Below are 26,971 nucleotides of genomic sequence, written 5' to 3' on the forward strand. Positions count from 1 at the left end.
CGGGGCGCGGTGCTGCGGGGCGGGCGGCCTCCCCGCGCCGCGGTCTCGGCGCGCTGTGGGCTCTTCCCTCTCCATCGAAGCGATGGCGGCGTTCGATGGCTGTGATACAGCGTTAAGGCGGTTCTCCCTGAGGTTCGCCCGTTACAATAAAGCTGTGGTTCGTACCGATTGTTTCATCTCACGAGAGCATCGGTAACGTGATACGAGATGATGTTCTTTCTCTCAGTTGTGAAGCGGGGCCTGCGAGTGCCCTGATACCACAGAAGGTCTCGGGTCCTGTTTGCGGTACTTCAGTTACTTGGGCCGACGCATCACCCGGGCGGATTTGGTGTCACCTCCGTTTCCTTTCTGGAGCCGCAGACAAAGGGCAGCAGGGAGCGTGTGCTTCATCAGCGCTGATACTCCAAACCAAACCCTGCTATCAACGCTCTGTGATGTTTTGCAGCTTTACAGTTAGCGATGGTCGTGGATTCGTTTCTGATGGGATCGTTTTGTTGTTTTTTTTTTTTTTCTTTAGGTTTAAAGTGTGCTAAATGCTGTCCTTCCACAGATGAAGACCTCGTGCTGCTGCATTCGCTGCGTGTGGGAGCGGTGCAGCTGTCAGCCTCCGAGCTGCGCTGCTTGCTGACACTGAAGAGTGCAGGATTTTGGTAAGATGGCATCACTTCTGTTACCATTTCCAGCATGAAAGGGTTGTCTGAAGGCTTCTGCCCCAGGGTATGTGATCTCTGACAAAAGGCGGCAGGGTGCAGGAAAGCTGCTTCTCACACGCCTTTCAGTGGCTGGAGTCTGTGTGGTGAACCTTCTTACTCCTGAGGCAGGAATATGAAACTATTCTTTGTTACTCGTGTGCACTTAATATTCCCTTAACTGTAACAGAATAGGCAAGGGGGATGTAAGAAAAACTTTCTGTGTGGTGTTTGGGGTTTCAGAATACTTGTATTGTTTCATGAAAAATTTAAGTTGATAAATACAAGTCTAGCCAATTCTTGAATGTTTTCACTTTGTGATTAACGTAGACTGTTCAAAATGAACGAGCATCCTAAGAAGAGGAAACGGAAGACACTACACCCTTCTCGATATTCAGGTCAGCCTAGAGCTTGAGTTATGTACGCTTCAATTTGTTTAATTTTCCTCAGAGTAATGGCTTTGTTACGGAGAGAGCGCACATGTGATCATACCTGGGAAATAAGTAACGTACGAGGAGTGGGTTAAGATGCCTTCGTCTGAATGTGCAGGGTACCTGCCCTGCATGCTCTGTTCTTAGGCCACTTTCAGTCGATGCATCTGAGCAGGTTTGTTCTCCCTGCACGTCGGAAGGTTTGCGCAAACCACAAAGTGGGGATGATTCTGCTAACACACAGGGGGAGAAATTTCCTGAAAGTTGGGATCCAGGGGTCCGTAAGCGTTCAGCACTGCATTGTCTGTGCTCCTTTCACTGTCTTCGGTGGAAGCAGTTTGACAACTGCATGTGATGCTCTGAACACAAGGCAGCAGCTGAAAGCTGTAAATCAGAACAGGAACGTTACCAGACCAGTATAGAAAGCTCACAACATGAGAAGTAAAAACTTAGCCAGTGACAATTTTGGTGAATACTAAATCCATATGTAGCTACATCAGTGTGTTAGTGTAAATCTCTCTTTTTTTTTTTTCTTTTTAATATAGATTCTTCAGGTGCACCCAAATACATAGACAATAGTGGAATTTTTTCCGACCACTGCTACAGTGTCTGTTCTATGAAACAACCAGACATAAAGTATTCTGAAAACAGAGGTAAGAGTGCATTTTGGGATCTTGCTTTGTAATCCTTGACTATGTATCTTGCTCCTATTTGTAGAAGTAAATAGAATACAAAATACACGGCGGCAGTCTTCTGAGCATCATTCTGACCTGGTATGCCTTAGACTGAAAATCATATTTCAACTATAGTAAGTAAAAAATTCCCCAACAAAGTTTAAAAAAAAAATTATGACAACAAAAAGATCCTTCAGTTTTATAGCATTTAGAATGACTATTAGTCTTTATCTAAACATTCAATGGTATGCAAATAATCTAAGAGTTCAGAAGAAACTGACCAATTTATCACCAGTTGTACCGTGTACTTAGGGAAAATGCCTTTTTTTACAGCATCCACCAACTGATGTAAAGTTCAACATACTGGGCAGAGCAAACATGAGGATGCACTTCTGTTGTATTTGTTTTCCCTTCCGCTGTAATAAATAATCTAGCAAGTACAAGTCTGACAAAATACCGTTCTTCAGAATAGGATGACCAGAAGTATCTAAGAATATTTCTAAAAGTGTATTTTATATGTAAAGTTTTAATTAAAGATTTACAGTTTTTTTTTCTCAGTATAATTGACTGTTTTTTGCAGAAATGGAAATAATTGCCACCAGTTCTTTTGTTAGATTCTGCATGCATGGATGGAAATAATTTCTATCTACAGTGTTTATTGTTACATTCTTCAATGTGCACTGTGATGCAGTTAGTATATAAAGACAAATCTATGCCACTAGAATAAGTTACCAGTAAGTAAGATGTAGGTTAAATCTACGAGTCAGGATGATGCTGGAATGAATGAATGATGACCAGAAAATCCTTCTTTTATCTTTGCAGGTAGATACCACAGTCCGGTGCAGAGCGTAGACACAGATGACGATGGGAGTCCAGTGCATGCTGGGACTTCTCAGTGGAGTGGGTCACATTCAAATGTGGGGTTGCAGTATACAGACCCTAAAAAGAAGGATAAAGGTAAATGTGGATTTGCAGCTTAGGTACTGGGAAGCTGGAAGCCACAGATACTGGCGTTTAATGTAACAAACACCTCACTTTCTTGGTTTGACAGAAGAGATCAAGGTTTTCTAGTTTACATTATTTGTTAGTTGTAGTCCCATTGGCTAGCAATATCTGCTTTTTGTATTTATAAGCTTCTACAACTAACTAAATATGGACTCAACTGTTTTGCGGGGTTTTTATTTTAAAACCGACTTTTGTTATCTATTTGCTCCTACAGATAAAGCTGCTAATAATGGAATGTGCAAGGACACGTGTGACTCACCTATATTCAGTGACAGCCCTACAGAAGAAGAAAAACCTCTTGATATTCAAACTGTTGAAATTTCTACAACAGAAGTTAATGCTGTAGAAGTCCATGACATAGAAACACAAACGGTGTCACCTGAGAAGCTAGAAGCTGAGGACCTAGAGGAGATCCCTCTTGAGACCTGTAAAATCTTTGAGAAGAACCAGGCTTTGAATATCACAGCTCAGCAGAAATGGCCTTTGCTGAGAGCCAACAGCAGCGGCCTGTACAAATGTGAGCTCTGTGAGTTTAACAGCAAGTACTTCTCTGATTTAAAACAGCACATGATCCTGAAGCATAAGACGTGTGCGGACACTCATGTCTGTAAAGTTTGTAAAGAAAGTTTCTCCAGCAAAGTGCAGCTCATTGAACACGTAAAACTGCATGAGGAGGACCCATACATCTGTAAATACTGTGATTACAAAACGGTGATATTTGAGAATCTGAGTCAGCACATAGCAGACACTCACTTCAATGACCACCTTTATTGGTGCGAGCAGTGTGATATGCAGTTCTCCTCAAGCAGCGAGTTGTACCTGCACTTCCAGGAGCACAGCTGCGACGAGCAGTATCTGTGTCAATTCTGTGAGCATGAAACCAATGATCCAGAAGACCTGCACAGCCACGTGGTGAACGAACACGCGTGCCGACTGATAGAGCTCAGCGACAGCTATCATAACAAGGAGCGTGGACAGTACAGTCTCATAAACAAAATCAGTTTTGACAAATGCAAAAACTTCTTTGTATGCCAAGTGTGTGGCTTTAGGAGCAGGCTGCATACAAACGTCAACAGGCATGTAGCTATTGAACACACCAAAATATTCCCTCATGTTTGTGATGACTGTGGAAAGGGCTTTTCAGGTATGTTGGAGTATTGCAAGCATTTAAGCTCTCATTTATCTGAAGGGATTTATTTGTGTCAATACTGTGAATATTCAACAGGACAGATTGAAGACCTTAAAACCCATTTGGATTTCAGGCATTCAACAGACTTGCCGCATAAATGTACTGATTGTTTAATGAGATTTGGAAATGAAAAAGATCTTCTAAGTCATCTTCAGATACATGAGACAGCTTGATTACTTTCTTTCCCTGCAATCAGCTTGTTAGGATTGGAATTAAAAATACGATATTAAATACAGTTTTAACAGCACTTGTACAATTCTAATGTTTTTACATCATCAAAACATGTAAGACGACTTGGTGTTACAAATTTCCTTTCCTAGGAGTTTCAGTAGGTATAATCACATGTACAGTGTGACAGATCACATTCTGGGGGGAGGGACGGTGGGAGTAGTTGCATGTTGTAATAATTCCAGTGGTTATCCTGCACTTTCACATGAAAGGTACATAAGGAATAAGCTTAGAACATTGGCGTGTCTTTCTCCTGGGGGGTACCTGTCCTACCTCATCGTTTGCTTTCTGTCTTTGGTCAGTGTTCAGTTTCAAATCCTGTCCCAGCAGTGCCCGCATCGCTTTTATTTCCTTATTTACCTTCACTTGCTGTCTTTGTTTTGATGCATGAAGGAGACAGGTACTGCTTGTGTGCAGATGGAGATGTGTTCTAAGGAGTAATTCTAAGGGGATATGTGAAGCGATCCAGCTGAGACTGTACAGTGTGATTTTCATATCTAAAGCCTTAGTTTAGCTCTGAAATATGTCACCAACCTCATTTGGAGAAAGCCTTTATAAATAAACTAGTTAATAATTATTATAATTCTGTAGATTTATAATTAGCTTTCCACAGCTAATAATTTGAGGAAAGTCATTTTAAGTCTGTATGTGTTAAACTTCTATGTACTGGTTCAAAATGCTGGTATACTTTAAAAAAAAAATAGCTTTAGCACAGCTATTCTGATTAATGCCCGAAGAGCATTATCTATCTACAGTCTTCCTAAGTGAATTTTTAAGCTTCATTCCATAGCTGTATTTCTCAGTGACTGATTGTACAGATAATTAAGGGTGAGGTCATTTAGATTGTGTTAGCTTTCAGGGTGAAATAATCCATAAAATAGTGGTGGAGTTCGCATTTCTGTACTGATTGTAAATTTGTAAGATTGTCTGATGCAAGTATTGTATAATTAATATATAAAACATTTCTTGATTGGTGAGATTTGGTGTTATCAGCTCCAAGGTGTGCAGGGGACTTAGCACTGGAGTTTTAAAGCTATAAAAATTGGCTGAATATAGTGAGTTCATGGAATTTCTGATGTCTAGAGAAGTATTTCGGGAACATCTGAAAATGAGCCATTTATTACTTGTTTAGTAGGAGGCAAGACTTATTTTCGTTGTATTGAAATGCTGATTTAATACCAAATCTTACATGTAATCTTTGAAAAGGACAGCCCAGTTGTATCCTGACTGTATTTTTTTTAGTTTGTTGCATAGGCAACAGCAATGTCTGCAGTAGGATCACTAATTTCATATTGCCTGGTTCACTCTGGCTTAATATAGTAGCAATAATATAGCTTACGGAGTACTAATAAGAATTATTCCATATATGGAGGGTTGATTTTGCTCATGTGGATATAACAGAGTGAGGGGGGGATGCTGGAGCTTCTCTTCCAGCCTTCTCTTGGTGACTCAGGACTCCAGGGTGGCTTCCTGTTGACTTAAGTTATCTCAATTTCTAATCTCTAAAATGGGAATTAAAAGAATATGCCACAGGAGTGATATGAAGGCAGATTCCTAACTGAAATGCACGCCACGGTGTCTAGTTAAGAAATACATTCATGTTTTACTTAGGTTGGATTTTACAAATAGGGGACTGCGGTGTGGTTTTTTTTTTTTATTTTGTGTATCAGAAAGTAAATGCAAGTGTATGTGACCAGCTGGTCTCACTGCACCTTAGCGGGAGCACAAATAAGTTGCTTGTTTCTACGTGACCAGCGTGCTAAAATGAGAAAGGTATGTAGCGGAAGAAAAAATAGGTCATGAGTGGAGTGTGTTTAGAAATTGGAGTGCCAAAAGGAGTGACTGTAGGCGTGGGGACAGCCTGTTATTCCTGGGGACGGCACTGCGTGGTGGCTGTGAATTCAGAGCTGGGTGGAAGGCCAGGTTCCTGCACCGGGGTGAGCTTGGGGCATGCTAGCACTGCCGGACACCGAAGTGCTCGTTAGCATTAATTCATCAGTCCTGGGTTAGAGATACCAGCTGGGGTGATCAGAGGCTGGCTGTTCATGTTGTTCTTCGGTAAGCCTTTCCGTTCCAGCTGTTTCTTACACTGATACCTGCAGGGTTCCTCTGCTGCAGTGAAGCTCTCTGCAGTCAGGGTCACATTGGGAAGTAGGTTTTGATTCTTTGCATTCGGGCATTTCAGTCCGTAGCTTAAATCTGCGTTGAGTACCACAGCTTCTGGGAGCGTGTCGGCTACCAAACGAGAGAATTTCTTTATCTGGAAGATTTGTGGAGTTTAAAGCAATATTAAAATCCTGCTCATTATTGCAAGAACCTACAGCACAGTGACCTACTGCTTCTCTAGTATCTCCCCGATGCTTATTGAGTGTCGTTGATTTTCACTGTCCTTTGTGCTGCTTTTCTTCTGCTCTTCCATGCAGATGTACCACATGTACAACGATCGGTGCTTGTGAACCCCAGGCAGCGTTTGTCATCTCAGCTAACGGTGTCTGATGAAAGAGCCGTGCTGCCGGCACCAGGCACCAGCCCCTGCCTCCTGTCTTTTCGTTGAGGCTCCCGGCACCAGGGAGAGGGGCTCTGGGGCCAGGGGTGCGGGAGGGGCCCGGGCTTCAGACAGCTTTCATGTCCAAATGTCCCTGCTGCCAAGTGGCTGCACCTAACCTGGTGACTGGGGAAGCTCTGGCAAAAAAGTAAAATGATTTAAAAAAAAAAATCGTAACCCCGACAGCTGCAATGGGCATAGAGGGGCTACTTCCCCTCAGGGTCCGGTCTCCATTTCGTAGGTGGCCGTCCCCCTCCGCCCTCCCTGCAGATGGCGGCCGCCGCTCCGCCCGCCCCGCGGACCCTCACTAACCATGGCGGCCGCCGCTCTGCTGCCGCGGGCGGAGCCGGGAAGTGGAGGGGGATGAGGCGGAAGCGGAAGTGACGTCAGCCAGCGGCCCGGCGGCGGGGCAGGAGGCGGTGGCGGCGCGGCGGGCCCCGCCGGCGGCGCGGCGGTTGCCTGGTAACGGCGGGGCCCGGGGAGGGAGAGGGGTCGCGGCCTGCTCCGCTGCCCGTCCCGCTGTGATGCAGAGCTGCGCGGGGAGCTGCGGCCTGGCCTCGTTTGGCTCCGTCCGCGCTGCCCGGGCCTGTCCGAGGGAGAAAGCTGTGACCTTTAGGCTGGAGCGGGGTTAACGTGGGGGGCTTGGGGTGAGGCGTGCTTGGAAACGAGCAGTACGAAATCGGTGCTGAAGCCGTGCTCGTGCTTCGTGAGCAGCTGTCAGCGTGTGTGGTGAGGAAGGTTAAGGGTTTGCCAGCATAGTGCCTTACTTCCATTTGTTATGTTGTTTAATTAGCGGCTGAGAACACATTGATTTTTCGCTGACGTGGTTTCCCTGCGTGTTTTGGTCACTTTATGCAACTTTCCCCACAGTTACATAATGGCGGAAGCCACCGTGTCCCCGCTGAAGCACTTCGTGTTGGCCAAGAAAACCATCACTGCCATCTTCGAGCAGCTGCTGGACTACGTCACCGAGGGGGCCGCTTTTGTGGAAGGTTGGTTTTTGGCTTGACACAAGGCCTGGTCCATTGCTTTGAATTGGCTTTACGGCAGCGCAGCATGCGTTGTGATACACGTCAGTGTGCTGCTCGTGTAAACGTATGCCTTCAGAAATCATCATGTCTTTTGCTTGAGGAAAGTGAAATCTTGTGCTAGCATCAGGGCTTAGGATGTTTGTGCCTAGTAACAGCTGCCTGCATCGCGTGATGGAGGCTGCTTTCTGTGATGGCGAAAGCTGAGCTACCTCATGTGGTTCAGGAACATTTACAGCTCTGTTTCCGTTCCTTATACATAGAAGAAAAGCACAGACAGGCTCTGCTACCTTCTTATTAGGTTGGTCCACCTAGTAGGAGGGTAGATCATAAAGACACAATGCAAAGAACCCCTGGTTACGACACCCCAGTTTTCAGCAATGTGGAGGCGGCGTGTGTTGCCACACAGGTTGGTTGCTCATGGCCCTGCTGAGCTCTGCACTGAGAGGACAGCCCAGCCCAGCTCCAGCATCCATGACACTCCTCGTTTTGGTTTCTGGAAGAGGCAGTGTTGCAAGGAACAGGGCCAGGCAGTAAGCCTTTGGGTGCAGCCTGGCGTGCTGTGAAGAGGGTCCTTCACGTTCTGAGATCTGTGCATTCTGTTTAAATGTAGATAGGATATAACTTTAGCAGTGAGTCTGTTGATTCATCACTAGTGATTTGACATAAGTACTAAGTGCTGTGTGGAACTGTCAAACGACAGGCTAATATCAGGGAGTTTGTTTTGTTTTCTTACCGCTGTGTCATTAAAGTTTAGACATATCTTCAGCATGCAGGGTGTTGATAACGTAGATCCCATATCCCAGTATGTGGGATACAAGCACTCTGTGTGTACAGCGCTCTGTATGTGATAGCTTTTGTTCTTTTTTCCTATGTGTAGCAACATACAGGAACCCAGAGCTTGAACGTGTAGCAACAGAAGATGAATTAGCAGAAATACAGGCTTATAAAAAGAAGTTAGCAGTCATCGGTGAGGTGCTTTCACGGAGACACATGAAAGTGGCATTTTTCGGCAGGTAATGAATGAAACTACCAGAACTTAATTTGATCTCTTTCAGAACTTCATGTCCATGTTTGCAACTTATCTGTACCAGAATTAGTTCTTCATTGTACGATTATTCTTTGAACATGTTCACTCCTACCCTAATGAGTGCTAAATATTTCTGTAACACCATCTTGTTCCATTTGCATAGTTTAATTATGTACGTCTTGTTACATGTTTTTATTGATAAATTATGTGAAATAATTATTTTCCAGAGGTCCGTTATTTGGCTTAGGAAGATCAGAGTTAGTTACCTTCTCCTAAATGTTCTGTTTGCTTAACATGGTGGTTTTGTTTGTTCAGTGTATTTGCTGTACTGCACTGCTGTTTGTAAGAACTTTTGTGGTGTGTGTTATAAGTACTGAAAAACAAAACTTGGAGCTATTCATTTCCACATATCAGCAACTGAAGAAAAATAGAGAGTGTTAGAGGCCCTCGCCTTGCTGGTTGTGCCATTAGTTGGATAGGTCTGCGTGGTGATTAGGGATAGCAGTAACAATGCATTATATGGCATGCAGATAAATCTGGGTATAATGTGAATTTCTGCTGTCCTGGAACTACTAACAAGGAAAAATCCTAGTTCACTGTCTTTGGTATTATTACAGATTGAGTATCAAATATTTGGCATATTTAGTTAGCATTTTCAAAGTTATAGATTACTTAAATAGTTACATATATTTTCTGGAATATGACTCTTCATTTTTTAATTTAAAAAAATTGCACTGGTATTGAAAAAATATGTACAGCATTGGGTGTTGTTTGTGGCTGTGCTCTCACTCTGCTAGCAATAGTTCTGTTGTTCAAAGAAAAACGATGAAAGGAGCTGGGATAAATAAACTGCTTGTATCTGAACCTTGGCATTTCACACAGTTAAAAGCTGAATGCAGTTACAAGCTGTGCTACAAGGTGAACGTTGCTTTTGCAAGTTCAGCACAGGAAGGAGAGGGTTAATTAAACCTTAACCTGAACTATCCCTCTGACATCTTGAATAAATTTGTAAAGTATTGTACAGTGAGTCCTGAACTTACCTGCTCGAGGAAGTAGCTCCGTTAACGAGTTGCAGTCCGTGCTTACTCCACACTACTGTGTAAGAGTTAAGTCTCAGATCTTTATGGGTGAGGGCTAGTGCAAAATGGGGCAGTGCTGAGAACTTCCCGTCCTTGTAGAGGCGCTGAGTTGGTGAAAGGTTGCACTGAATCAAAACTACAGGGGTTTAACTGAGCTACTTTTTCTGTCTGAAAGAAGGACAAGACTAAGTTCCATGATTAAAGACAGCATTTGCGTTATAAGGATTGCATGCAAGAAATAAGTTTGAATATCTTTTGGCACGCTACTTCACAGCTTCCTTTGGAGATCTTGATTAAGTTGAGATTCTTGTTGATTAAATTGTTGTGAGTTGGCTGTGATGAGAATTCCCAGCCAGCAATACTTGGAGACGTATCTCAAGGCATTGGTACAGTGCTCCTTTTGCACTGCATCTAACGCTTACAGGGCTATGTCAGAAACAGTGATTCCTTCCTGACTGGTGCAGATCAATGTTTTCTGAAGGCAGTATATTAAGTTACAGAGGTGGTAATTTCACAAACATTTTAAGGAGTCACTGTTAATGCCACCATAGAGGCTGCTAAGTCCTCCTCTGTCCCTGTCATGCAACCTTTTCCTCACGTCCTTCTCCAGCATCCCCGGAATTACTCCCTTAGCTTTGCTGTGAGCAGGAATGTGGGCTCATTACCTGATCAAAACTTAATTCTGTCCAAAATATTACTTAGGTTTTCCATCAGTTCCTTTCTCCAGGAATTCCAGTGCTGGCACAAGGCAGAGGGCAGGCTGCCCCTTCTGTGGGGCAGGGTGGTGCAATGCTTTGCATTGATCTGAGGCATCGTTTTAGGCTCGATGCTTTTTCTGGTGCAGCAAAGTTGAACTGTTGTGGTTTGGTTTTTTTTGTTTTGTTTTGTTTTTTCAAGTTCCTTATATAGACACAGGTATGCCAGGTAAAGGCTGCCTTTCCAGTACAGGTTGGGCTTGTTCAGCTGGTACAAGTTATGCACATGGAAGTTGGCTTTCTTGGTTGGATAGACAGTATTGGTATCAAGAAGGAGTGTTGGAATTGCTGTTCAGGTGAACTTTTCCTGCACTGCCTATTCTTTTCTGGCAAGCCATGCTGAAGTGGTTTGATGCTCTCTCATCCCCCCAAAAAAGTGTGGGCCTAATGTGATTAAATGGGAGTGCATTCAATTTGAAAGAAAGGAATGCTTGATGCTGCTTCACTGTGCTCAAAGTGCTCTCATTTTCTTTTTCTTCAGAACGAGCAGTGGAAAAAGTTCAGTCATTAATGCAATGCTGTGGGATAAGGTACTTCCTAGTGGGATTGGCCATACTACTAACTGCTTTCTCAGCGTGGAAGGGACTGATGGAGATAAGGCCTACCTCATGACAGAGGGATCAGATGAGAAGAAGAGCGTCAAGGTAGAGTTCTTGAATGATCAAGGCCTTTTTTCACAGGAACCTTTTCTCAAAAGATCTGTCTTTTTAACAACAATTTGAAGTCTAATGAAAGTGTAAGGATAACTCAGCTTTCATTTTAAAGCTAGCAGATTAAACTATTGTACTTCAAAATGTTATTGCATGTTTCAGAGAAAACAACTAAGGTGTGTGTCGTTGTAGCATAGAATATATCGAGTGATCTATTTTTGTAGGACTGTCAGTAAGCTCTGTTACTTGCTAAAGATTAACAGTGTCTCTCTGGTTGGCTTTAGGGCACTTAGCTTATTTAACTGCTCACAGTGATGCCTTAAAGCTCCGAGGCAAACTCGTGACAGCTCTCAGTATCACACGTTGCAGCCCTGTGAGGAATACCACTTTGTGGCTCAAACGAAACTCCCCTGTGGTTTTTGAAGCACAACTCATTCTTTAAGTAGTAGTGAGTCTTGAGAACATGGAAAAAAGCAATGTTTTTCAAGAAAGGCTCTAATACTCACCAGAATTGACTATTGCCCTTTTGACAGGTTTGCGGGAGGGCCGAGTTAGGCTGGTTTGCAGACTCGTGTGTGTTACACACTGCATGTTTGTCTTCTCTCTTCATGTTCCTGATAGACAGTCAATCAGCTCGCTCATGCACTTCACATGGATAAAGATCTGAAGGCTGGCTGTCTGGTCCATGTCTTCTGGCCCAAGTCCAAGTGTGCGCTGCTGAGGGACGATTTGGTCTTAGTGGACAGGTATGCTTTCTGTTGCAGTGAACGCTTCCTCAAGTAAATATGTCACCACAGCCTTTAAAAAAGAGGCTTGCTTGCTGATTGCTTCTGCTCTGGTTAGCAGGTTGCAAAATTACTGAGTGGCGCTTTTTTTTCCCCTCCTTTCCTAAGAGCACATTGCTTGTTCTTTTGTACGTGGTGCTGCCTGTCATGGCTCCACTGATTCCGGCGTTGTGGCGGTTGGAACAAACAGGTTTCCTGTGACTGCTGTAGGAGGGACTCACTTTTGGCTGAGCGTGCTGCCACCTTTAAAGCAAACAGTATGGAAGCACCAGGGTTGATGCAGCTGTAAACCTTTTGCTCATTTGCTGTCCTTAAATGCTCCAGACCGATCATGTGAAGCAGCAGCAGCCTGGACTTTGTATCTAAAAGCTAATTTTAAGGGTTGCAGGACGTGCATGTCACACTAGCAAGTGCCCTGAAAATGGAACTGTCACGGTCTGTTAATGTGGCCTGTGTGTTGAGCTGACATTTCCCATGGTCTGAACCAGAAATAACTGAGGTTTTGCAAACATGAGGTAATGCTTATGTTCCACTTGTTTTTGAAAAACTGACGCCTTTATAGTCCTAGCTTCATTTTAATCATTATGTTATGCACCTTTTGCCTGTTTTTGTAACTTAAAATACGCCTTTATTAGTGGAAAAACATGTAATGAACAACTGTTCTTTTTGATTACAATCTAAAACTTGGGAAGTGGGGAGGAAGACCATTCTGCCTGGATTGCTGACAGATTGCCTGGCACCTTTTTGGCTGTTAGGATCTGCGTATTTATTCATTGCATTTTGTAATGAGTTAATGATCAAATAAGTGACTGATAAGTGCTAAACGGTAATGAGCTTTTTCTTTGCCTTAAGCTTGAGTTGAGCATTAGACTGAAGGTATGAAACTTCATATCTTACTATAGTGTCCTTAGACGATCCCAATCTATTTTCATCACTCCATAAAAATAGAGTACTCTGTTGCTGGATAAATAAGAGTTTGTTTTCTGATATCAACAGCCCTGGCACAGATGTGACTACAGAGCTGGACAGCTGGATTGACAAATTCTGCTTAGACGCTGATGTGTTTGTCTTGGTTGCCAATTCTGAATCAACTCTCATGAACACGGTATGGTGTGCAATGACTTCCCGTTAGTTCTTTGTTTAATGTTTAAAATGGAAACGGTCAGCAGTGGCTTTTTTTCTGTGGCTCCAGCCATAGAAGCTCAAGCAGGAAATGCAACTATATTGTGGTTCAAGCTAATATAATTCAGTTGAAGAATACAGTTAGAGATGAAGAATATAGCTTCTGGTCTAGAAACCAAAGTTGGTGTGGTGGATGAGAGTATCACGGTAGTACAGCTAAGGAAGACTTCACAGTTTCAGCCAGGCATCTTACTGGGAAGAAAAAAAGATACTGTCACGTCATGTTTTATGTGTCTTTTCTCTTTCTCTTCCCTAACAAATATTGTGACTGTCACATAGTTGGGAACAAAAGTGAGAAAAATTGAAGGAGATTCAGGTTTGTAACAAAGCAGCAGAAAAACAGTAAATGACATGAGAGATGTATAGAAAAGTTGATTTTTGTTGTTGTTGTTGTTGTGGTGTTTTCTGAAATATTTGTTTTGGAAGCTTTATTAATTGTACTTCTGCCCATTTTTAGACAAGTTAGCTTGTATCGTTGGCATCAGTTTTAAGACACTTGATGGCTTTTGAGCTATCATAAGCCTTTTTTGTGTGCTGGATGTCTGTGGTTTTCAAAACTAATGAATTATTTCTAGTATGAATCTTTTAAAAAGCCTGTTTATATTCAGAATCTCACAGAAGAACGCATTCAGTTTCAGATGCCTGGAAAGTTTTCCATTTGTGTTTTAATTCTTAGGAAAAACATTTTTTCCATAAAGTGAATGAACGGCTTTCTAAGCCAAATATCTTCATCTTGAACAACAGATGGGATGCCTCTGCATCAGAACCAGAATATATGGAAGATGTAAGTGACTTGGTGGCTCTTGATTGAATTAATTATACATGTACACAAAGATATGCTAATATATTTGTATGTGTGTGCTTTTATGCATGTGGGGGTATATATCTATATAAATTGCCAAGATAATACACTTATTAGAATGAAAACTACAACTTTGTCATAAGACAAAGTGAGAGGATCAATTGCTTGATCCAAAAATGGAAATAACTTGCTGCTTTGATTCAAACTGCAGTGTATGCAGGCAGATAATGCAATGGAAGGCTTGTTTAGAACCTGTGTCTTCCATGCTAAGCTCACTTTAAATGTTCTTTGTGTTACCTTTTAATTTTGTAATGCTAATGCAGCCTGAGGGTACAGATGATACACGTTAAAGCATGTTGGAGTAGCTGTCAGTGTGCTCTTCAGCTCCTTCTGAGGGCATCTGACTTGCAGGAATACTCAGTACTCTGCATGTGGGGAATGAAGCAGTTACTTCAGTACCTGGCTGAGATCAGTAACGTTCACAAATAAAGACAGTTCTGGAAGGAAATACATTTGCTTCCAGGACTGATTAAGTGATTTAAAAGCAGCTGCTGCATCAGTGGGATTAAAAGGCATCTACTGTCTAAGGATGGTTCCACACTGGGCACAGATGTTTTCATTTGATGACAGCTCCATTGTTTCTGCCTTTTTCTCATGAGCTTTTCACCTCCCCCCCCCCAGGTGCGCAGGCAGCACATGGAGCGCTGCCTGACTTTTCTCGTTGATGAGCTCAAAGTTATCGATCCTGTAGAAGCGAGGAATCGCATCTTTTTTGTGTCAGCAAAGGAAGTCCTGAGTGCCAGGAGACAGAAGGCCCAAGGAATGCCAGAAAGTGGTGTGTAGGAACTCTTTTCTTTTTCCTCAAATGTCTTAAAACCTGATAAAAGCGATGAGGATAGTCATCGTCGTGTTGTTCTCTCCCTTATGGTCTGCTGTGTTTCACAGGTGGAGCGCTTGCTGAAGGGTTTCAAACAAGATTCCAAGAATTCCAAAATTTTGAGCAGATATTTGAGGTATTTATGATGGGCTATTTTAACTGCCTCTTTTACTGATGCGAAGGTAACTTTTGTTTTTGCGTAGCTGAATTTTACTGAACGTGACCTTGGTGAATAAGTGGAGGAGTGTCAGCTATTCCAACCATGTGACAGCTTGGCCTTATCTTCTGGCTGTGTTCATCAGTTCTCTCTTAGAATAGCAGGTAGAACAGAGGGAAGGGCTCAAAACTGGACTCTAAGCTCATGTTTTGAGATCTCAATACCAGTATAGTATAGAAGATAAGAAAAGAGACTGCTCTTAGAAATGCTTGTATCGCTTAGTAACTGTTAGCTGCTAAAATGCCTGCTGTACTGCAAGACTTATTCTGTTCTGAATTTGTAGCTTTGTAATTTGTTATTGCAATCCAGCACTCAAACAGTAAGGTACTGTGTTTCACTAATGTAAAAGTAAATATTTGCTTGCATTTTTAAAGCCAGAGTTTTGAAACTATCACCGTTATCTACCTCTTAGCTCTGATCCTCTGAACACTAACACTCTTTTTGCATCCTTGGTGCTGTACTGGAACGGCCCTTCACCTTCAGTTCAGCTGTATTCATAGCTGAGTTCACGTGTTCTTCAGCAGTAGGTCTGGCTAGATAATTGGTTGGTTTCTGTGTGATAGGATCCATTTATCTTATGGAACTTGATAACTCTAAAGCTGTTCTTTGTTATCTTAAGTTGGGGTCTTGGATATGCCTTGATTGTTCAGGCTTTATCTGCACTGTTATCGTGGATGTCTGAGACACTGAAGTAATTAGTTCAGAATACAGGCAGCACATAAATACACGAGACTTGAAGTTTCTTGCTTGGGTCACTACTTGGAGCCAAGCATGCATTTTGGTTTGTAATTTTTGTCCTTAGACTTATAGTAGGAAACTTTCAACTAATAGGGAAAAAGTGGAAATTGAAGTTTTTTAAATCAAGTACTGTCGTGTATTTTTGCTCTGTGCTGTATCCAAAGCAGTTCTTTCTCTACAGAATCTCTCATCATTACAGTTATGCATTCAACACAGGATATTTTAAAATTGGTAGGCATGTGACTATTAAATTATTTGGTGTTATAAATCAGCACATCGGGAAATGAGATTTGACAGTCTCAAGCTGGGCCACTAAGATGAGAATCTTCTGTCACAAGGTCACAGCCACCAAAATGATCTGTCCTGAAATCACAGTGAACATGTTGCTACATCCACTGAACTGTATGCAGTTGTCTTTAGTGGATATTCTACATAAAACCACAAACCAGTTATGTCACGGGCTGTAGTAGTTGCAGAGGTGCTTCACCAAACAGAAATGGTGTGTGGAGGAGTGGGAAAGGCACGCAGGGCAGAACAGTAATTCTGGCTGTAATTTAGAATGAATAACGCAGCCTGAGTTAGTACCCTGCTGCAGCGTCCTTCCCTAAACTAAAAGACTGTCTGGCTCTACTGGAAGGCATTATTAGACTTACAGTAGGTTTGGTTATGTTATTGGAACATTGAAAGCTTTTATCTTTGTTTCAGTAGGTGGTTATTTACAGACTAACAGCAAAAATGCTCCTGTCCTCCTCTTACCTTTTCCAGTCATGTAATCAACCTTTGTGTTTTTCCTAGTGCTCTAACTGGGATTGTCAGGTTGTGTTGTGAGTGACTGTCGTCCTTTTACCCACCGCATGCTAATGCTGGGAAGACTCCTTCCTCTGTGTCTCTAGTCTAGCTCTAACAATGTGCTGATATTTCTGAAACTCTGGCCTTTCACTGCTGATTTCTAGATCTGCTTCATCGAGGAACGGGGAATGCATCTTATTCATTTTGTTTCTTTTGTTTTGATCTATTATTTGTAGACAAGTGGAACTTATTTTTACGGCTAAGATCACAGGCAAGTCTTTTAAAAGCAACATAAGCATTGTTTGTGCTATCACAGATTAAGAATAATAATAGGAAAAAAAACCCACACAAACCACCACCACCACAAAAGAGATCTGATCTAAGGAAACTACCTGCTTGCTTTCTTCCCCCTGGGTACAGAAGATCCTGCTGCTTTGTGGTGACAGTGCAGGCTGAGCTCCAGCAACTTTTATTGGCCACATGGCTCATGATGTTCAGTTACTCGAAGTCCTGATTTATGGCTAATCACAACTGACCTGCTTTTGCCCACCTCAAATATTTGTAGATCTTGTCCATCTATTTTCTGTAACACCTGAATTGCTCTACAAAATTCAAGATTGCAGATTGATCAGAAATTTTTAGAGCACTCCGTGCTGATAGATTTAACACTTCAGTAATATGTTAAGGACTGTTGGGCGACTTTTCTATCCTGTGTGATAGTCTTTGTTTCTCATTCCTAATTGTGTAGTTTGTGCCTGGACTGTCAGTATTGACAGAAGCATGTAATGTTTTTATTGACACAGAGCTGCTTCTTGAAGCTATGAATATTTATTGCAACAAAGAGAACTCGAGCTAGGCAGCATTGCCAGGAGTCATGTTAGACGTTCATCGTCCCCAGTACACAGTTTGGGGAGTTTTCTGAAGAGCTAGATCTATCTAACATAGGCACCGAGTTGGGTTTTTGTTTTCATTCTGCATTTGTTTTAGACAAAAATCCTCTGCACATTACTGTGAATAAACGTGAAGGTAGAGATCTGCTGCTATGGATTCATTTGAGATTTCAGTTCTGTTGTCTTTTGATTTCTGTATATTTTCTCTTTTTGTTTCCCATGGGCTTAAGTTCATGCTAATAGCAGCAAGTGCTTTCTGACAGTGAAATTCCAGAAAGTGTTGGTATGGAATTGCAGTAATGTGTTGTGGCTTGGGCTCCTCGCAGGAGTGTATCTCGCAGTCAGCCGTGAAAACCAAGTTTGAACAGCACACTATCAGAGCTAAACAGATAATAGATACTGTGAAAAACATTATGGACACCATAAACGTGGCTGCAGCTGAGAAAAGGTAGGTGTGTTGGGGGGCTGGTTGGTGTTGGTTTCTCTAGGTCATCCAAGGAGCCATTTCTGTGCTGGTGGTTTCTTGGGTCGTTTTGGACTGTAAAATGCATTTCTTTTTTTTTTTTTCCATTGGTAAGAAATGGAGAATTTCTCTGGTGTGTCAGTCAGACTGCTGTTCGCAGTGTTCTCCCTTTGCTCATGGAAATAGCTCTTAGTGCTTACGATAGTAATTCATCTTTTCTCTCTCGTAGTTCCATATGTTCTTGGACATTTGGATATGAATGGTTTTTCCCCACTTTTGCCGCTGCTTCTTTTCTCTCTCGTGCACAGCAAAGTTGCTGTTGTTTAATCCTTTCCATCCACCTCCTTTCTGTGTCTGTTAATAGAGTGTCTCTTTATGTCCCAACAGACTCCTCTATGCCTGTCAAACATTCATCTTCCCAAACATAAATGCACTGCCGAACTGCCTCTGTACATATTAATCTGTCTCCTTTCTCAGATGCTATGAAAACCTGCTGTGAAACTATTGGAAAATACTTTGATTCCTCCTTCTTTTTGTCAGTGGGCCAACCCAAACCTGTGCAGTGACCCCTCCTAGTCTGAATTGTCTTTTGTTGTAACACTGATCCTTGAAGATACAACTGCTGTAGATTTCAAGTGTGTTTTACTTAAACGATAGCCTAGCACCTTTGAATAGGGTTGTTTGTGACAAGGTTAGTTTCCACTGCCTCCTGTTTGCTCTGCAGGGCCATTGGGCTCATGGCCTTGGTAAGGAGCTGTCGAATGGTGCTGGTGAGCAGCAGTAGGACAGTCTGATCAGATTTATCTTTTCTTTCTTTTTTAATCAGGAAGGGCTAAGTATTAAAGGCCCCTCCTTTCTCCTCCTCCTTTATTTAGTTCCAACTCCAAAAGCTAATTTTTAAGATACATCAGAGCCCAGTCATTAGAGTTCTATTCAATCAATGCAGCCTTTAAGTGCTCTTGTAAATTTAATATCTGCATTGCAGTCATTCAGAAGCAGTCAGTGTCTCTGCTCTGTTCCGCCGCTGTCACTTCGCAATGTTTTTGGCTGCTCAGTAAACCAGAGCTCGATGGTTCGTGCCTGATGGTACATGCTTGCTTCATTTCTGGGAGAGTTCCTGCTGGTAACGGTGATTTCCTTTCTGCTCCATTAGAGTGCTCTCAATGGAAGAGCGAGAAGACCAGAAGGACAGGCTGGACTTTGTTCGAAATCAGCTGAACATTTTGACGGAAGATACTAAGGAAAAAATCAAGCGTGTTACTGAGGAAGTAGAAAATAAAGTAAGTAATGCAGAGAGGGAGGAGCGTGCGTGTGACACAACATGGCAGATAAATTAGTGAGTCTGTCAGCACGTGGATGCCGAGCAACAGATGAACTTCTTACAAATGACTTCCCTCTCAGCATTAGTGCTGTGGCTAACCGCAGACACTCTGAGCTTCGCCACGGTTTGATCTGAAGTTCTGCCCTGACCATGGAGCTGGACGAAGCAGACCTTCAGCTTGAGTAGATGTGAATTTTGAAGAAACCTGGATTAGAAGTGTTTGGGATCGGCACTTCTCAGGGTGGTAGCATAATTTGGGGGGCTTTTTGCTTTCCTGAATTTGGAGACAATGTTTTTATTCAGAGAGCGTATAAATGAATGTAGACTATCAGATTATATTAGTCCAGGATGCTTGGCTGGACTAAAGACTGAAGTATTTGATAAGACATTGTTTTAATTCACATCCGCAGTACTAATTGGTGTGTAAGAGATTGCTAGACTGTAATCCACCTCTCCTGTTTGTGTCCTGAGCATACAAGAGAAAAAACACTGAGCATCTCCAGTGTCTGCTGGGGAAAAATTGCATTACCCGTGGCCTCTGGCATCCTGATCAGCTCATCTGAAACTGCCTGTGGTTGTAAGGAGAAGCCTGCAGGTTTTACCTCTGGACTGGTGGAATTTTTCTGGTTAGCTAGCATGTGTCCTTCTGCTCCTAAATTCATTGTTGCAGAAGCTGATTGAAGGGAGTAGATGTGGCCTTGAAGTGTCCTGACAATAGCAGGTCACAGCAGTGTCAGAAATCTCCCAGATTCAAGTGTTTTCCCTTCTGGACAGCCATCCCTTTCAGTCACTGGCAGAGGTACGTGCCCCACCCCAAGCTTGCGAGTTACATTTGAAGTGTCATCTATGTTCCATTTCAAACAAAAAAAAAAAGACACAGGATGGCAGTCCTTGCTGCATGTCAGGTAACTGAATTATTGGTTTTAACTGTGTTAGTCCAGAAGCCTGTTTCCACTCTGTCTGGCAAAGATAGGAGAGGCATTGTACTGTTTTGTCTTTCAGGTCTCCTCTGCCATGACTGATGAGATTTGCCGACTTTCAGTTCTAGTTGATGAATTTTATTCAGACTTTCACCCTTCTCCTCAAGTATTGAAGCTCTATAAGACAGTGAGTTTTCTTTGTCTTTCCTTTAACTTCTATATTTTCATAATTTGCAAATCATTTTATTTTATGATACGCTCTCTGCCCTGTCCTGGCTCTGCAAAATGTCCAGAGCAAGCAGACTCCATAGGTGTTGCTGGAATTGGTATATCTCTGGGTAGACCAGTGAAACTGGCTATTGAATTGTGGCTGACTGCTTTGTAGGGCAGCATGGCAGTAGTTTGCTCTTCAGTGGCACATTTTTATTGAAAATGCATGCTTTTCCATACGCCTTTTCATGATAACAGGCCTAGAGAAATCCTCCCTGTGTCACTTTAGTTAGGTTTTCAGCCACTATGTGCTATTTAAAGGCATGTTATTTTCTTGGTAACCTGCTTTTCTTCCCACTGCAAATAACAACACTTAATGTTTAACATACTTGTGAACTACGTGATGTCATTGATGAGCTAAACAGAAGATGATGAGCGTATATTCTTTATAAAACTTCAGGAACTCAACAAACACATTGAAGACGGTTTGGGAAAGAACCTGGCTGATCGTTGCTCCAGTGAAGTCAATGAGTCCATGCATCAGTCACAGCAGGAGATCATTGGTAATATGGGAAAAGCAGAACGTTGACGTTTTGTTTAGAGAAGGCAATTTAGGAAAATGTGCTTTTAAAATAATTTTCTTTCTGAGCAGGATTTAATGTGTAGACGATACGACAGTAAGGGTAAACCATCCTGGCTCAGGACTGTCTGTTTAGCTCCGTGCTTGTCTCTGGTAACAGCCAGTAACAGATGCTTGGGGAGAAGAAGAATGAACCAGGGTCAGTAGAGTGATCCATGTCCTGCTGAGGGACTTCTGAACCAAAATACAGCATCTGAATGAATGGTTTAAGCAAGCAATAATGGACTTGTCCTTTTGTAAACCCATTTTAGCCATGAAACACAGTAATTGTCACATCATGTTTCTACAGTATAGTCTTCTCTCCAGGTCTCTCCAGATTAACAGGATGGTTTCACAAAGCAGTTGTGGTAGGGTCCTTATTTAGCACACTCTGTTTTTTTGGAGATGTTGAGGATTTTTTGAGGTAGCAATGTTTCCTATGTAATGTTATTGCATATTCATTTCTTCTGCTCTGGTCTGTTTCTGGTAATAAAAGATTCGGAGCAAGATGATTGAATTACAGGAAGCTTTGTTATCTTATTCAGTAACGCTGCCTTTTCTGTATGGCACCAGCAAATGGCTGGATAAACTGGCTGATTCATAGTCATCCTTATCTTTAACCGTTGCTGGAGGTCTTGTCGTTAATTTGTCCTTTTTTGACAGTGGTGCTTTATTACAAGTTGCTGTTTTATCAGAGCAGTGAATGGGTTAGGATCCAGACTGCTGCAATGCCCAAGGATTTTTTTTTCTAGGTTTTTGTTTGGTTGTTTAAAAAGTCAGTTTGGATTCTTGTAGTTCTCAAAGCTGGTCAGCACTGCAAGGATTCTACATGGGAATATGCTGTCAGGCTGTCAGTGTTAGCTCATTGTCACTATTCCGTTTTATTTCTAGAAAACCTGAAACCATTGTTGCCTTCTGGTGCTCAGAATCAGCTCCACTTGCTAATTCCGTGCAGGAAGTTTGACCTCAGCTACGATCTAAACTGCCACAGCCTGTGTGCGGATTTTCAAGAGGATATCATGTTCCACTTCTCCTTGGGATGGACTTCACTCGTAAACCGGTTCTTGGGTCCTAAACATGCTCAGAGAGTACTGCTGGGACTAGCAGATCCCAATTTACAAGTGAGTGCTTCAGACATGAGGCTGACATTTTAAGTGCCTTCTTTTACCTTAATGAGGGTATATTGATTTTTTTTCTTTATTATATACTTTTTAAAATCCTGTTTGCTTCTACTGTTTACCTGCTTGCTGCTGCCTTCCCCTAGTCCCTTTGTGTGAAATATTTTTGCCAGGGATCGTTTTATTGGATTATATTCAGGGTTAAAAGGGAACCAAAAGTCTTTCCTATACTTTCTGCAGATGTTGTCTACGTTCTGTTTTCCCCTGGATTGAACCCTCTGGGGAACTTCTTTATTTGTCACCTTTGGATCTTGAGCCAGAACCCTCATTCTAACCTGGTCCCCGTACAGCAGGGAACTGTCAGAACCTCCACTGCTTACCAGGAACATTGCTCAGACTTCTGTGCTGAAGCGTTCTCTTGAAATGAACGGAACCCTGAATATATGGAAATAAAACCAATCTCCGTGTAGTTCCATAATGCTTTTTACTCAGGCTGCTGTATTCCACTCTTCTAGATCCCTCGTCCCTTAGCTACCACCCCGTCTGCTGCCAGCCTTCCCGCCACCACTCCAGAGAACACATCGCCCGATGATTTCATGGTTCCTTTGGTAATGAGTTTAGCGTCACTGACATCACGGACCTCTATGAGCATCATCGTTGTTGGTGGAGTGGCAAGTAGCATTAGCAACACTCACTGATGGCAAAGATGGGCTGTTCTTTCCTTTCTGGGGTTCCGTACTGTGCAGCATGGAGCACGTAGTAATTCATTAGCACGGCTGGGCTGGATGAGCACATGTAGTACAGTGGATGCAAGGAATCAGACTGTAGTGAGAAACTTGCTGTGATGACACTGAGCATAGCTGGGCATGTTCTGTCTGTGTTCAGTTTCTGAATTGCGGGATGATTTGATAGTGCCTTATGTATTGTTGAACTGGTGGGAGCTTTGCTTTTTCCTTCCTCCTTCTGTAACCTGGATGCTCTCCATGCCAGTGAGGTACCAGCTTATTTGGATAGAGCTGTATTGCTCTGCAGTAATATATTTGCTAATCTAATCTGGTGAAAGGGCCATGAAGACAACAACAGCAAAAAAAAAAAAAAAAAAAAGGTGGAAACAAATAGATTTCCTTATAGTCTAATTCTGATTGCGTTTTGAAGGGCAACTCTTATTTAAGCTAATGAGTCTTCTTTTCAGATTTGGAAAACGGTCGGCTGGAAACTCATCTCTCTCTCCTTAAGTATGTACGGGTTATTGTATCTCTATGAGAGACTGACTTGGACCACTAAAGCCAAGGAGAGAGCCTTCAAGCAGCAGTTCGTAAACTACGCGACCGAAAAGCTGCAGATGATCGTCAGCCTTACGAGTGCAAACTGCAGCCACCAGGTGCAGCAGTAAGTGTTACACGAGATAGGAAACCTTTGTCAGTGTGGTGCTGGGTGGTCCAGTGGGCAGTGGGCTTGGCAGTACGTGGCGTGGGAAGGCAGCAGAATGTTCTTGCAGCTTTAGGGCCCCTTAGCATTTATTGTCAGGGATACTTGTAATATTGTTACGGGGAGATTTTCGAGTGTGAAGCTGTGGACTCAAGACTCTGTTTAACACATTACTTCATGGACATGGGAGTTGGCTCAGTTCTAGTGGAGACTGAGTTTGTCTGCTTTTAGATGAGCATTGCATCAGTCAGTGCTGTGAGCCCTGGGCAGTTTCACTGTGCACGTGTGCTCTGTTTTCTGCCTCAAGGGTTGGTGTGGCCGGGCTCTGAGTGCTGCCCCTGGCTCTTAGCGTGGCACAGGGAGCTGCAGGAGAGAGCGCTTGGCTGCTGCGCTGTGGTACCTGCCAGCATCCTCATCTCAGACTTCATGCCTGTAGATACTCAATGAAAAGCTGACAGGTGTGATGTCAGCATAGACTGTGGTACCTTTTTATGATCAAGGTTGCCTTTTCAATTTGACAAATAGCTAATTCTCCTGATTTGTGCTTTTCTGCAATCCCCTGGCAGCTGGAGGCTTTGGTTGCAGTGTTCTGCTGTGCGCTGTAACGATGTGTGATTTATCCTGTCTTATTTTTGTGGCAGAATTCTGTAAGCTCCGATTACAAACTTGTTTTTCCTGTAGGGAAATGGCCACTACCTTTGCTCGGCTCTGTCAGCAGGTGGATATTACCCAGAAAAACCTGGAAAAAGAAATTGCCCGTCTTTCCAAAGAAATAGATCAGCTGGAGAACATACAGAGCCACTCCAAGCAGCTAAGGTAAGTCTGTGTGTGACTGCCAAGAGCCGGTTCCTGACACTGCTGACCTCAGTGAGATGCTTGCTGTTACCTTCAACCTAAGAGCGAGGCATACACAGGCGCAGAGGGGTGTGCACCGATTCCTCTTTGCTTTACTCACAGCCAAACAGCTCTTTGGTTAAGAGTTAAATAAACACAGGCTTCTTCCAGGGAGGATGAGCGAAGCTCCTGAAATGCTCTCTTTCAGATGATCTTTACCTTACTCTATTGTAGAGGAGAGGTGGCTTTCTTAAAAGTGTTTGTCTTCCATGGGTAAACTGGGGGTGGCACCTTCCCAAAGAACAGGAATGTGCTGGAGCAGCTGCCAGGTCCTCATTCAGTTCAGTCCCATTTTGCTTTTGTCACCAGCAGTAGGTGTTTGTGGAACACACTTCCAGCAGTGGGGGGCTTAGGGACTCACCCAGGAGCAGGTTCAGGCTCCGACCAGAGCAAACGTTCTGGTTTTCTCAGTGCTGTGGGTTTCAGGAATAGAAACCAAATGCACATTTTGCTTCTGCCCTCTCTTTGAGCGTGCTGCATTGAAGTAAACACTTTGCTTTTGTTTGTCTTGCAGAAATAAAGCCATTCACCTTGAGAATGAACTAGATCGCTTTACAAAGCATTTTCTTCAAAAGAGTAAATGAAGCATCATCGTTACCTTTCCTGGTGATCCTTTGTAGGACAAAGTAGAAACGTTACAGATGACGCTTCTCTGTGGAGTCACATGAAATGATTTATATTTTTAATCTTATTTTGATTACACTTAATTATTGTAAAGCTTAATTTGGACTCTGATGGTGAACCAAACTGACGAGCTGTGGGACGCTTAGAAGTGTTACGTTTGTTTTGCAGATTTGGGGTTAAAAATCTTTAACACTCAATTCCTTTGGGCACTCGACAATAAAAACCCAAATCCCTTTTGATTTTTGTTAGTGCTTAGCAGGGGCAAGTCTGGCTTCCTGGCATCCAGGAGTTTACGCAGGGAGAGAGCTTACCACCGCTGTCACTCTCCCATTCTCAGTTGATAAGGAATAGCCAGGGAAGAAGGATGCTGCTTTTTCATTTATCCTTGTTCTGGTTTTGTTTTTTTTTAAGGAAGGGAAGTATGAACTCCAACATGGGGGAAAGGAGTCCGGACCGTTTTGAAAGCAAGTAAATTGGGTTGGAAAGAGGTTCCTGTTCTTGGATAAGGAAACAAAAGGTGGTAACTGTAGAGCAGTCACTCACGAAGCGCAGTACGCTGTAGTTTCCCCACTGGCTCCTGCATCTAGCCGAGTTGGCGTTATTAAGTAAATAGTTGGTGAAGTGGTAAAAGGGTCACTTGTCTCGGAGAGCACAGCTGGAACCCACGTTCAGGTGAAGTGCAGCACAGAAGTGGCTGAGTCGGTGGTGTTGGCCCCATTTTTGCACGCTGGGGGAAAAGATTTGGGTGTCAGGCTTCAGCCAGAGCTCGTGCTGCTGCACTCAGAGGTGGAGGCTGGGTCTGACAGATTTCCTCATGCAGCATCCCGGCCTGTTCCTCGGTTCTGCTGTAGCAGCGATCTGTGCCGTGAGCCCTGTGACAGGTATGTGGGAGGACTTCCACCTCTGCTCACCTCGAGCAGCGCAAAGCCTCTTAACGTGGCTGCTGACATCTGCAATCACTGAGCACCTTCATTTTTCTAACCAGACTTTTTAAGAATAACTTATTTTAGAAGAGAAAGCCTTTTCAGAATATTTATATATTTTTATGGGTGTACTAACAAGACTAATGAAATATTGAAATCTTAAAGAGTTACGGCTTTGCTATATTCCAGTAAATAAGGGCTATCCTAAAAGGAAAGAGATTTTAAAAGCTAATGCTAACGAAACACTGCTAATAACTCGAAGAGGAAGAGCACTGGTTTCACCACAGGGTGCAGTGGTGGTGGTTTGTGACATAGCAGCGTGCAGGAGGCGGCCCAGGTGTTCCGAGGGAAACTGAATACGAGCGTGAGCAGCAGCCCAGCCGTGGTGGCTGTGAGGTTACAGGTGTGGATCGGATCGGTGCTCTTGTCTGAAGCGTTGTTACGGAGATTGTATCAAGATGAAAACTCCACATGCATGTGTTCTGCAGGTATTTATTAAAAAAAATAACTATCTCTTTTCTTCAGTAGTAATGTTACTTCGCAACTGTCTCAGGAGGGGAAATCCACCCCCCTGCTTCCACAGCAGGACAAAACCCATAACCTTTGAGGTTAAATTTTACTAGTGTCTCCCTGCATTCCACCAAGGTGTATTGATCACTTAGTTCAGTGGTGGAGAAAAGAATTAGTGCTACAGCCTTAAAAAAGGAAGGAGCGGAAGATGGCATTGTGCAACAGGAATTCTGCTGTTAAGAATGAAGGAATGTTGTAAAACCAAACAGTTCTGGTTCAGGATTGGTGGCTAACTAACCTCCTGCTCACTTTAGTGCAGCATGACCAGGCCCCACTGAGCTCATTTAGAGAAAAGAAT

General features: G+C 42.9%; 2 protein-coding genes across 5 annotated transcripts; both read left to right on the plus strand.

The window, feature by feature from the left end:
- Window positions 7–5,550, plus strand: ZNF639 (zinc finger protein 639). Of its 2 annotated transcripts, XM_021397288.1 has the most exons (6): window positions 7–157; window positions 518–650; window positions 1,020–1,087; window positions 1,666–1,773; window positions 2,617–2,751; window positions 3,014–5,550. In XM_021397288.1, the coding sequence occupies exons 3-6, from the start codon at window positions 1,030–1,032 to the stop codon at window positions 4,159–4,161; spliced, it is 1,449 nt and encodes a 482-aa protein (XP_021252963.1). In that variant the 5' UTR covers window positions 7–157; window positions 518–650; window positions 1,020–1,029; the 3' UTR covers window positions 4,162–5,550. The 2 variants fall into 2 exon arrangements, with proteins under 2 accessions (XP_021252963.1, XP_021252964.1); XM_021397289.1 differs by lacking the exon at window positions 1,020–1,087.
- On the plus strand, window positions 6,019–26,623 carry MFN1 (mitofusin 1). Of its 3 annotated transcripts, none has more exons than XM_021397286.1 (18): window positions 6,019–6,274; window positions 7,632–7,753; window positions 8,670–8,805; window positions 11,135–11,297; window positions 11,925–12,049; window positions 13,085–13,193; window positions 13,947–14,054; window positions 14,754–14,907; window positions 15,018–15,085; window positions 17,910–18,031; window positions 19,200–19,326; window positions 20,370–20,474; window positions 20,958–21,060; window positions 22,008–22,237; window positions 22,750–22,905; window positions 23,427–23,623; window positions 24,344–24,478; window positions 25,071–26,623. In XM_021397286.1, the coding sequence occupies exons 2-18, from the start codon at window positions 7,639–7,641 to the stop codon at window positions 25,138–25,140; spliced, it is 2,223 nt and encodes a 740-aa protein (XP_021252961.1). In that variant the 5' UTR covers window positions 6,019–6,274; window positions 7,632–7,638; the 3' UTR covers window positions 25,141–26,623. The 3 variants fall into 3 exon arrangements, with proteins under 3 accessions (XP_021252961.1, XP_021252959.1, XP_021252960.1); XM_021397284.1 differs by lacking the exon at window positions 6,019–6,274 and adding an exon at window positions 7,111–7,223; XM_021397285.1 differs by lacking the exon at window positions 6,019–6,274 and adding an exon at window positions 7,232–7,490.

This window comes from Numida meleagris, chromosome 4 (genome assembly GCF_002078875.1).
Source record: "Numida meleagris isolate 19003 breed g44 Domestic line chromosome 4, NumMel1.0, whole genome shotgun sequence".
In the NCBI taxonomy this organism is placed as follows: Eukaryota; Metazoa; Chordata; class Aves; order Galliformes; family Numididae; genus Numida; species Numida meleagris.